General features: G+C 39.9%; 1 protein-coding gene across 2 annotated transcripts in view; it reads right to left on the reverse strand.

Moving 5' to 3' along the window:
* Nucleotides 1-820: 820 nt before the first annotated feature.
* The window catches only part of sema6a (sema domain, transmembrane domain (TM), and cytoplasmic domain, (semaphorin) 6A), a 177,111-nt gene continuing 165,095 nt past the window's right edge, over nt 821-12,836 (reverse strand). Inside the window, exon 19 of one of the 2 annotated variants that reach the window (XM_028456788.1) lies at nt 821-6,717. In XM_028456788.1, the coding sequence (XP_028312589.1) occupies nt 5,555-6,717 (1,163 nt within the window). In that variant the 3' untranslated portion in view covers nt 821-5,554. The remainder of the gene's footprint in view (nt 6,718-12,836) is intronic. The other variant, XM_028456789.1, reaches the window with a different exon arrangement.

Genomic DNA, 12,836 nt, shown 5'->3' on the forward strand with positions numbered 1-12,836 from the left:
ACAGGAACGATCAAAGCGTTTGTGTTTTTGTCATTTTGCATATTTTTCTATCATTTCTATGTATTTTTTTGTCATGTTACAGTATGTGTTTAGTTATTTTGTATATCATTATTCCTCATTTTATGTGTTTTTGGAGCCATTTTATATGTTTTTGTTGACATGCCAATTTTTAGGTTGTTTTGTGTATATTACCTAATTGTCATTATATATATTTTCCTGTCATTTTTGTATATTTTTCTGTCATTTTCTGTGTTTGTGGAGTCATTTTGTGTAATTGTGTTGATGTTTTGTAAGTACTGTGGTTAAATTTGTCATAATTTTTTGTATTTTTGTTGTCCTTTGTTGACTGAAATTTTCGGTCATTTTTGAACATTTTTCTTACTTTGTTATATGTTTTTGGAGTCATATTCTATTTTTTTTTTGTCTTGTTTATTTTTGTTGGCATTTTGTAATGTTTTAGTTATTTTGTGTATTTTTCCTTTAGGGTGGTTTGTTTTTGGGATACTTCTGTTCTTCCGTGGTCTGTTTTTATGAGTAATATTGTTTTCTGATTTTGTGTTTTTGGAGTCATTTTGTATATTTTTGTAAATTTACACATTTAAAGTCAACATGTGTTCATTAACTATCTCAAGTAATAAAAAATAATCAAACTTTTCCAATCATTTTATAATCAAAGGTACTTAACAAAAGATTAGCAGAAGTCAAGAGGAAATCAAGCTAAATGAGAGGATTATATTAATAAATGCCTTAAATATTTTCTTTTTTCTTCTTTTTATACAAATGAAGAAATTTAAAACAGCACAATAACAAGAAAAACATGTTACAATATTCATGACAAGAAATTTATTTCCATTTTTAATTACATTTCGCATTAAATTAAAGAGTTTTCTCTTTACAACATACATTAAGCTGTGAATCAGATGTTAGGGGGAGTGGAGAGAGGAGGGCAAAAAACTTTGTGACGTCACAATATATTACAAGCTTACAAAGTTGAAAAGTTTTGAGAAGAGAGTCGGTTTTGCATTTAATAGCAGTGTTTTTATAACAAAGGGTGCAAGACAACAAGGCACACACACCAAAGAACCTCACTGCCTCGTTCAGATTCACATTCTGTAAGGAAAGCAAAACACCTGAAGAACACGCTGGTCAAGCATGGGAAATCATTTCTGCATACTTAATTTAGCCTGGGCCGCGACGTTTTACGTTTACGCTTTAATTAACACTTCCTGGGATCCGTCTCAACTGATCCTAGATCAGGTTTTAGACTCATCATCACAGGATCAATTTGGGATAAACAGCAATCCATAATCTTAATAAGGTGAAATATCTTAAATTAAGGCAATATATGCTTATTTTTTGCCTAATAAGACATTTCTTCTTTCCCGTTTTAGTTAGTAAAATTATTTAGTTATTTTACTGACTTCAACATATTTTTACTCGTTTTAAAAAATCCTGGTAAGCCAAACTTTTCAGGTAAGTTTGCTTATATTTTCACCGGCGTATATTTAATTGTTTTGTCTTTTAGCAGGATTACGTCAAATGTTGGTTAAAAATGTTTACACATTTTGAACCAAAGATAACTGTTATGCCATGGAAAATTCCATTACATTTTAAAGGGGCATCTGAATCAATATACTGATTCTGGATCAGTTTGAAAAATCATTATTGCCAAATTTTCAAAAATGTACATCTCGATAACTGAGTTAACTGATCTTTGACATTTGACTCTTTCATCCAGTTCGGATCCGGATTACGCATTCCTTTGTGATAGTTCTAAAAATAAATGGGGGTGCCCATACATTTGGACTAACTGTATTCACATTTGAATTGAAATGAGAATAAAAATGTATTCCAAGCCTTTAAAGTGTAAATAATCATGATACAATGATCAGGATCATTGATCCAGATATCTACCAATAAATGACAAAGAGGAGATTTGGTGTTTTTAAGTAATATTTCCCTGATTTTAGTTCTTTATTCCCCTTGTTTTTGACTTTAACTGAAAGTCTGCAGATGCCTGCACCATCGCACTATGAATTGATATGTGGTTGGCTTTCTTCCATAGAGAATTACGTTTGATATAAAAAAAACCTTTAACTATCTAGAAATAAGTCTAAGGGAGTGCTCTAGTGTTTTTAGGTGAAGGGTTGAACGTTTAATAAAAATCTTCGAGTTAAAAAGTGAGTTAATGGAAAAAAAGTCAGATTAGTCAAACTCTCAGCTGTCCATAAGGCCGTTATAATACGAGAAACTTGCGTCTTTTTTTCCATTTTCTTTTACCGTACAAAAAGGGGCTAAAAAATGGTCTAACTTTAGAATCGTGTCATTATTTAAAAGGTCTTTTTCTCACAGGAACCTGCCTGTTTATGTAGCAAACTGCCAACAAATGAGTTCTACGATGCAAAACACTGCTTGGGATCCTTAGCGTCGCTAAAAACACAGTATACACTGGCCTTTTCCGTGTCGCAAATGTTAATGGTTCAAATATTCAGTCAGTTCACCATCACTCTAAACAAACAGACAGCAAAAAACGAGTCAAAAACAAACATCAGGACATTGTAATCGTATAAAAGAGAAATGAAAAGTCACTCACAAAGTCAGCACAACAGAAAAATGCTTCAAGCATTTATGGCACAATCAGAAAGAAACCACGGAAATGTGTGCGCGCACGTGTGAAAACGTGTTGAACGTGTGTGAGAAAAGAGTGAAAAAGACGTCACTTCCTCTCCTCCCTCCAGACTAGAAGAAGAAGAAGAAGAAGAAGAAGCGCATCGTGTCGTCAAGGGACCAGAGTTACAACGAGAACACCTACATTCTTTAAATTGCATTTTCACCAAACCAGGGAAACATTGTGACGTAAGAAAACGATACAAATAAAATAAAAAAAGAAGTAGAAGAAGTACAACAAGGAGACAAAGTTAACAGCTATCGAAGAAAACATTGTCACTACTTTAGGGTGTAAGGCACAAATTTACATGTGGAAAAAGAAGCAGGCGGTACAGATGTTTTTGTTCTTTATCGACGGCCTGATCACATGTGTGAAGAAAGACGTGAGGCGAGGATTCCCCTAGGCTACAGTCACACTGCAGGCAAATGCGACACAAATCCGATGTTTTTGCCCATATGCGACCTGTGTCCGAAAGACATTCTGAACAACACAATTCTGATTTTTTTTTTTTTTCCTTCAAATCCGACTCAGGTCACTTTCATGTCTGGTCCTAAATCCGATAAGTATCTAATTTTTGACTGCAGTCTGGACGGCTGAGGAGCTTTCTATCCTACGTCATCGCCATCCAAACACCATCGTACAGACATAACAGCATCACAGCAAACGGATAAAGCTGTAAACTCTTTTTCAAGTGATGAAGTGCTGACTTCTGTTGGAAAGAAACGTTCTGAGCACAACACATGGTCTGCGTCTGAATAGTCCTTCCTATCTCCTTTCCTGTCCACTTTTCCTCAACCCCGTGGATGACGTCACAGGGTTAAGTAAAGGTGTTAGGAAACTTCCTAAAGGAGTTATGGAAAGGCCATCACGTTGCTTTTGACAATCAGACGCACTTCCACTCGGTGACAAAGGTTCGTGACGTCTGCTGTGGTGAGAAACCTACACATTTCCAGAAACGGACTAAAAGCGCATTTATAACACTTTCCCCTGATATAATTTCAAATATCACAAGGTTTGAATGTAAATCAAATGTAAAGAGGCTACGAGGAACAAAAGTGAAACTAAAAGAACGTCACATTGAGAATGGTTGCTCACACTCACAAATCAACATTAATCCAAAATAAGTATGTTTTTATGAAATTGTTACATTTATGCAAGGTAAAGGCCTACAAAATGTTGCAGACATACAAACATACAACCGCGCAAAGCATTCCTAGGTGAAGGAAATATGTTGAATAAAACGGTGTGGCTAAAAATGAACAACAGAGTTCTTTGTTCTGTCATTGTGAGTTTCCATGAACACTCGGATAAGCGGGTCCCTTTAAATGTTGTCGCCGCAAGGATTGTGGGTCAGCATTATCTGGTCTCCTTTGGTAAAGGATTCAACAATGTTTCCTAGGCTAAAGGAGGTTATAAAAGAAGCATTGAGCCTCTTATCCTTAGCTTTTAGAGAATTGGAATGCTCCTTATCTCGGCCACCACTTACACTTGGGGAAAAGTGGATAGGAAAGGAGATAGGAGGGACTATTCGGACGCACCCTGGACACCTCCGTATTTACTTGCGTAAACACTGTACATGCCTGTGGGGTCATGGGTCACCTTAGGACCTCTTCTGCACATGCGGGTCACTTCAGGGTCGCATTCCGTTCATACTCCAAACTGATTGAAGATGCATTTAATATATAAATATGAACGACCACACAAAATGTGCATTAAGACCTGCAGTGTGAACGTAGCCTAAGCCTCACTTAAAGAGCTCCTCTCTGTATATAAGCAGATACTCGCGCTACTGCGGTCACATGCAACAGTGAGCTTTGATGTCAACCAATCAAAGCCCACCTCTTCTGGTAGAATTAGGCCTGCTCGACGGGTGAAGAGGTGACATTTGGGAGCTCTGATTTTCCTTATGGTTGGTCTTGTACAATGAAAACAAGAAGTTCTGGTCCTCAAAGGTTTTTTTTTTTTTAGTCCTGGTCTGGCACAGTTAGAATAAATATCTCCTCATGTCAAGCTTCAGGTCCCACCGAGCACACAGTAAGACTTAGTGGAACGTAAATCATCAGAAAAGTTCTACTGGCTCCAGTTTAATGACTTTAAATATCTTTTTCTTACAGCTGATTTTTTTATCTTTTAATCATTACTCAAAGATTTTTTTGAGTGATGATAATTTGTCTCCTCAAAGTCTAGAAAGTCAGTCAACTTCTGTTATTCAAAAGCACTTCATAAAAATAAATACAGCTAACTATTAGTATTAACAGTCATGTTATTCAGTGAAACCAGTACAGTAGCAGATCCTGGTCCCGGGGCCAAGAGTCAAAGCGAGGCCAGACTTGATTGCTGTAACACTGAGAGGTTTTTTTCACAGTTTCCCGTCGTTGTCCTTTCAGTTCAACATCCAACCTGTTTTTGACGATTCGTCGATTCAGTCACTCTAGATAATGTACAACCGTTCCCACCCCTGCTCTCTCTTCTTCTGTGCTTTTACCAGCATGAGTTGAAGTATTCGGTCAGTCGTTGTGACCAGTGACGCCACCAACACCCACTTGAATGCTACTGGGTGTCAATGGATTGAAAACTCAGGACTCTGTCTATTATCTTCTATTTCAGTAGCGCACGTTTCTTTGTGTTTCCAGAGGAATGAGCGACAGCTCATCAGCGGCAACAACTGGTGACGATTGTTTATTATTATATACATATTTATTAAAAAAACAACAAAGTGTTTTCATCTTTAAAAAAAGTCATTTCCACTGTACTGTACACCAAAAAAACAAAACAAACACTAAAAGGAGAAGCAAAGTACAGTGATCCCTGTTTTTCTGCCTCGCTCAGAAGACCAAGTGTCTTTAAACTGTCTTTTCACATTGAAATGATGAGCCAACAGGTGGACTATGTGCCAGAGTCACTGGACTTGACTTTTGTTGAGAGCGACACTGCCGACGGTTTGGGAGGGACGTCCGGCTTCAGGTGTTTGATGCCCGTTCGAGGCAGTGAACCGTAGGAGCTCGCTCCGGAATGCCTCGACAGAGACATTCCCTGTGCTGTCATTTGTATGGAGTCCACCCTTTGAGGCGCAGGGGGCGGAGTCTCCACGCGGTTGAAGCTGTGATGTCTCGCCAAATGGGAGGAGTTAGATGAGTTGGTGTTGTGTTTTTTAAGAAGAGCAGAAGACCCGCACGCGGCTGACGCCGCCGATCCTTTCCGGAGGCCGTACACCGAGGAGTGGACCTCAAGGCGTTTCCCCATCTGTGGGACGGCGGGGGGGACGGTGAGGGAGGCCTCCCTTTGGGGGACGCGGGGTGGGAGCACTCCATCTGGATCTGCCATGTTCAGGTTGTGGCTCTTGACGGTTTTGTACTCCAGCGTGGCGCCCTGGTCATCCATGATACCATGGCCCATGCTCAGCTCGCTGTGGTGCGGCTGCTCCACGTACTCGTGCTGGTAGGACTGTGGGTGCTGGAGCAGGTGTGGGGGAAGCTGGTGCTGATGCTGTGGCAGCGGTAGCACTACCACGCTCGGGATATGGCCGGGCGACGCCCTCAATGGCAGGTCCGTGGAGATCACGGGCGAGCCCAGAGGTGGCATGTCCTTGGTACAGGCGTTGATCAAGTTCTGGTTTCTCTCCCACTCACGGCTTCTGCGGCTGGGCTTGCGCCGCTGTTGCATGGGGGTGGATTCGGGTGTGGGCAGGGCAGCAAGGTCAAGGTGGTGCTGGTCGGCTTTGATCAGCATTCTTCCGTTGGGCGCCAGTCTCCCGTTGTGCAGCATCGGGGTGAGGATGGCCTCGGGTCGACCGTCTTTGTCCTGCGTCTCAAACAGACCAGTCAGCTTGGTCACGCTGTTCATGGAGCCCCGGCGGGGGTGGAGGTGGTGGCTTTCCTTTTCTTTGCGGCCCGTCAGGTCTATGTCGCGCCGCCGGTGGTCGCAGACGCAGTAAACGATGATGCCGGAGAAGATGGCGCCCATTGCAAAAGCCAGGATGACCGCAATGGCCAGAAGTGTCACAGGAACCAGCTGGTCGCGACCCTTCTGGTAGCTCCCACGGATCACACCTAGGAACAGAAACGGATGAAAATCAGCTAGCAGACCAAAATAAAAACATCCAAAATGATGTGGGTGCTGCTGGTGGTTTTGTTTGAACTTCAAAGGAAAAGTTGCTGCTGGAAACAAAGGCTTATTTATGGACCAAAAAAAAAACCAGGAAACAAGGCTGAATTACAATAACTCAAAGATGTTTCCTCTGCATGTAGTTTAGATGTTTTGTGGAAGAAGATTATGAATCTCCTATAAACAAATAAAACAATCGTACAAACAGGGACAAAATAAGAGCAACATTCAATATTCTCTGAAAATCGAATATTTGACTGAAAATGTGTTTTGAAGTGCTGATTGTGATTCATGCAGCAAATCAGCGATAAAACCTTGAACTGGAATGGAAAAAAGATAACGGAGCCTAAAATACAAAAAACCCTTTCTTTGCGCGGATGCAAAAAGAAGACTTGAATAATAAATATTGGAACCAATCGCAGACAATACATGGAAAAGTCTCTGATTGGCCAGTGAATCCAATCAATGTCTCATTCAAAGGCCTCATGTGACACCAACAAGAGAAAAGTAATTCAATAAAACCAGCTTTAAGGAGCGAGTGGGAGCAGCAGGTTGTCTTTGACCAAATGTCGGGTCAGACCACGAGTGTTTGCTTCCCACACACTCACGGAGTAACAACCCTCCAGCCTGATGATGAATGTACACACCTAATGCACTCTGGGTTCAACACCAAGGTCTACACGTCAGAGATTTACGACGTGTTCACACATGACCCGTCACCGACCCAAATCTGTTACCATAGACGGACAGTGGACGGAACAGGTGGGCAGCTTCACCTGATTAAAAAACAACCATAATGCACTGCTGTTTGCTTTGGAAACTGTGGAAATGTGGAAGCATGAAAGTAGAGCCTTTAAATTTTGACTGAATTTCATATTTGGGTTATTTTTATTTAATTTTTTCTGCTTTAATTTGACACGATTCATGACGGGAGCGAATGAACACAGAGAAGATAAAATTATGGTAGATCTCTAATCCTTTAAAACAGACATAGACAACTGACCCAAAAAACACACCAAATGAAAAAACACTGAAACTAATAGAAAACAAACACAAGTCAACATAAATGACAACAAATACAGACAAAATAACAGAAACATTAACAAAACGTCAACAAAAGTAGACAAAATGACTTCATAACAAAAAATATACAAAACGTCATGAAAAATTAACGAAATAAATTTTTTTTTCAAAATATCAAGAAAAATAGACAAAATGACCCCTAAATCACACGCAATGACTCCCAAAACACACAAAGAACCCCAAAATAATTGAAAAATGTACAAAACATCAAGACAAATAAACAAAGTAAAAACAAATATACAAATAACTGATACATTTTCAAAACGTTCACAGAAATAGAGAAACAAACCTCCACAACACACAAAATGACAGAACAAATAAACAAAATGCCAATAAAAATAGACAAAATACTTCAAAGCACACAAAACAAGAGCAAAATAGACAAAACTGAAGAACATCAATCAACAAAAGTAGTTCCAAGATATTTACCAAAAAATAATGAAAGGAATTGTGTTTTGTTTACATTTTCTGAAGTAAATTTTCCTGTGCCTATCAATTACTCATATCACATTGGCTTCTACTTAACAAAAGACGAGAGCGAACAGCCACAAACCTACAGTAGCTTTTGAGGGCAGTACAGTTAAAGAGGAATGTCTATTAGATGACAAAAGCCACACAATCTCCTTCTTTCCCACTTCTTTCATGCGTGTCATCACTTTCGATTTACTCTGTAATTCTTCAAAAGCAGTTGCTCCAAAACAAAGTGTTAGTAGTAATAAGTCTTTGAAATCCGGAAGCGGCTGGGTAATCACGTTTGGCTTTTCAGCACGGTCGGTTCTTTTCCAGGATCTGCTCGGAGAATCCCTCTGTGTTTTCTCAGTTAAACGTCGTCATAATCTCTTCTCATGGAAGTGGAATCTAGACTCTGTTAAACTAACATCTATAATCCTCACTCACTGAAGCCAAACCTTATTCTCACATCTAACAACAGGATTTAAAAGCTATTTCTCCAGACGGGTAGAAAGCTCTGTCTGAGTGCATTGAAGGCCATTACGATACCTTTTCTCTAATCATTGTACAAACACTCCGCGCTCAAATCACATACCTCATGTGACTCTTGGCATCAGCTTTAGAAACTTGGCCAAAACAGTTTTCTGAGGACACGGTGAGAAGTGATGAGCGTTATCTTCTGACAAGCGTTACGGCGTAGACTCGTGTGAACAAAGGACAAACCCGTCCGACTAAACATCTGCTTCTCATCACCACGGCAACATCCTACGCTATCTTTCACTTTGTTGACTTTCTTCTGTCCTCGCATCATTTTTTTCCCCCTTGATTTTCTGCTACTTCTCTACTTTACAGAAACAATGAATCACGTCTGAGGCTTCTTCTCATTTCTTTTTCCTTTCACACTCTTCACCTTCCATATGGCAACTGCTCCGTACTGCGGAAACTAGAGAGGCTGTAATTACAAAATTGTGGACTTTGTGAGTTATCGTCTAGAAAGGAATTGTGGTGGCGGGTGCTGTTTGAAAGTTGCTGGGTTAAATGCTTTGGCAAATAACAACAAAATGGAAGTAAAAACTTGGCTTCACTCGAGTAGAGGAACACTGGAAATCTAAAAGAATAAATAACAGAGTAAACCTCAACAAACAAGTGTTCTAATCAACATTTTCCTTGACTCCAAAATGTGAAATTTGTTGCTAAAAATAAGCTTGAGTTTGAAAAGCAAAGCCGCAGGCAGCAGATCCAAACCATTGTCTATCTGTTTGAAGAGTTGGATCATGAAGCTGGATCTTTGTTTTCTTTCCTGGGTGTGCTAGCCGCAGTTAAGACCCTGTTTAACCTGCACCGCATGGCTCGAGTTCTACTTTCCGTCTTCTTAGCCTGACGACTCTCACACAAACACTTCCAAAGAGGACTGTACTTGTAGCTTAGAGCCTTTGTAAAACACACGACATGAGAAGGGGGTGGGGGGGGGACTTTGAAGACTTCCACCTTTCATGTGAGGAATTGTTTCTCATCCTGAAATCAAAGGGAGTAAAACGTGCCTCAGAGGAGACCAGAGCCATCTCCGATGAATCCCACGACTTCAGGGTCTTTAATTAAGGTGGCGTCTTCTCTCAATGAACAATTGGGATCTTGGTGAAAGTTTTCAAAACATCCACAACTTGACCTTGTGAATTATAAGAGGGTAGTTTAGATTGTTTTTGTTTCTGCCCTAGTTTTATCTTCTGGAAGCTCTCACTATAGAATGACAGCAGATTTCGCGACACAGCATCACTCGAAGTTGCTTCCAGCAGCTTAGATCACGCGGTTAAGTCGCAAGTCATTTCGCTTGAAGGGAGATCGATTGAAGTTGCGTCATTTACATTGATTTTGAATGTATTTTAGTCGCCAGAGTCGCTGAAGTCACGTTTGGTGTGAACGCGACTTTAGGACTAGAGCATGTAATGAGCAAAGTAACCAGCAGGAGGTGTTGTAGAACCAGCTCAAACATCTAAACATTAGAATTTTTCGATTTTCATAAAAACATCCAGATTTGGGGATATTAATCCAGATCATCCCCAAAATCTAATCACTTGTTCCTTATGTTATTTCCGGAAAACTTCATCAAAATATGTCCATTAGTTTTTTAATTTGACTGTTTACGGGCAAACAAATGAACAAAATAACGCCGGCAAAAACATAACCTACTTGGCAGAGTTTATAGAATGAAGTAGAAACCCTCTACGGGACAAAACATCCCTTAATGCATTGTGTTTATGGTGGAGTTGAAAACAAACTTTTAACCTACTATTTTAAACTTTTTTCCTAGTAATTGATCTATGATGCATTTCCATGAGGCCTATATGTCTTTATTTGATAAAAAAAAAATATGATCCTCTCCAACAGCTTTAAGGTTCCAACTCTTGCCTGACAGAATATATCGCAAGTCCTCCCACAGCTCAACACTTTTCTTCATGCCTAAACTCACTGATTTCACGCATCCTAGGGTCTCAAAATACAGATATCATACACTTGTGCTATCTTTCCTACAGCAACATGTCCTTACTGTAGCAAACCACTCGCTGTGATCAGAACAATTGTAATCTGCTGTGACTGGAACTGCTGAATGCTCTCTATCACTCTGACACACACGCACTCTTTTTTTTTTTTTTAATCTCTTCAGAAGTTTCAGCTTCAGCTGATTTAAGCCCACAGAGCTTGTCTTTGTGATGGCGTTGGGGAAACTTCAAAGGCATGTGGAACATCACAGGGAGGGTTACAGAGCGAGGCCCTCACCTTGAACCGTGGGCCGATCCGCAGACACTTTGTCTGCAAAAATGATTAAGATCTAAACTCACTGACGTGTCACTTGTTGAAAGGCAGAACGGTGGAAGTTTACGGCCTGAGGAAGTGATAAGAGTCGAATATTCAGCAGTTTGTGTTTGCGTTGCCTTCAGGGATGTGGAGAGAAAAAGTTTGTTGCATTGCAGCTTTTTAGCTTGAGCAAGACAGACATGGTTCCATCAAAGTCTATTTAATCCACGTCAAACTCAAGGCCTATGGGCCAAATCAGGCCCTTTATGCTGCGTTCACACCGAATGCGTCTTCTGAGGCACCGGACACATTTGCTGCACGAAACGAATCAAAAAATGTCCCCATACGCTTCCTACGCACGTCTGAATTGAAGCCCCGCCCACCAGCGACACATCCAACTTGGTGAATTTCACTGCCTGCAGAAGCGAGGAGCTGTGCTCCTTTTTCTCCCCTCATAAACATAAACCACCAGTGAAAAAAGCCGATCCTTCCTAGTCCGGTCCGGGTTATAAAAGCCGTGTCATACAGCTCCAGGTGGTCACACACAGCTTCTACTCCGTGGTTGAATGGGTGAACAGACTGGTGTCAGTGTTGACAGCCTGACGTCATCGTCAACAAAGACGGTCGCAGGAGTTCAATATTTTCAACTCTTGCGGATGTGCGAATATGCGCGCTCGCACGGCCAACGCGCTTGACGTGCAGATCGCACCGCACTGCCGCACACTAAAGATTTTGCATCTGGGACGCATCAATCCATTAACTTTGTATGTAATCTGGACGTATGGACATTTCGTGACGCATTTGGTGTGAGCGCAGCATCAGAGCAGCCGATTTGGCCCACAGGAGAAAGTGAAAATGACAGAGAAAAAAATGTATCTTTATGTAGATGACACAAATTAGTAATAGTAAAATAGATTTCTACAGAACAATAGTCCAATTTATAAAGATTATAGTGTTTTTTAACTTTGGGGTCGGGACCCTGGAGTTTAAATAGGGTCGCCTGAAATGTCTATCAATTAATGAAAATAAAAATGAATTACTGAAAAAATTTATTTTTTAATTTTTTTTTATTATTACAAACTGATATTTCAAAACTGCAAAATGACATAAAAAATACCCAAAACATCAACAATAGTACACAAAATGACAATAAGTATAGACAAAATAACTCAAAACGGAAACAAAACACACAAATGACAACAGAAATACACAAAAGGACAACTAAATACACAAAAATAACATAAAGAAAACACATGAGAAAAAGTTTTAGGTAGCATCAAAGTTTTTTAGCTTGAGACATGGTTCCATTAAAGTCTGTTTAATACATTGTAGAATAGTACACAAAATGATGACAAAATAAGTAAAAGGTTTACAAAAGGTCAACAAAAAACACACAAAATGACCCAAAACACACAAATGACAACAGAAATACACAAAAGTACAACAAAATAGGGTAAATAATAGAAAAAAAAATAACAAAACCTCAACAAAAATAGACAAAATGAATGCAAAACACACAAAGAAAAAGCATAAGAAAAAGTTTCACGTTGCACCGCAGCTGTTTAGCTTGAGAGAATGGTTCCATTAAAGTCTGTTTAATCTCTCATTAGGATATTATCTCATTAAGTCTTTACCAGGTTTGGGATGAGTGCCACTTGCATTAACAGTGTTGTTCAACATTTAAAGTGTTCATCAGGCAGGTCTGAGCCAGTGGTGAGCATACTGATCAACCAGTTAA

This window comes from Gouania willdenowi, chromosome 9 (genome assembly GCF_900634775.1).
Source record: "Gouania willdenowi chromosome 9, fGouWil2.1, whole genome shotgun sequence".
NCBI classification, from domain to species: Eukaryota; Metazoa; Chordata; class Actinopteri; order Blenniiformes; family Gobiesocidae; genus Gouania; species Gouania willdenowi.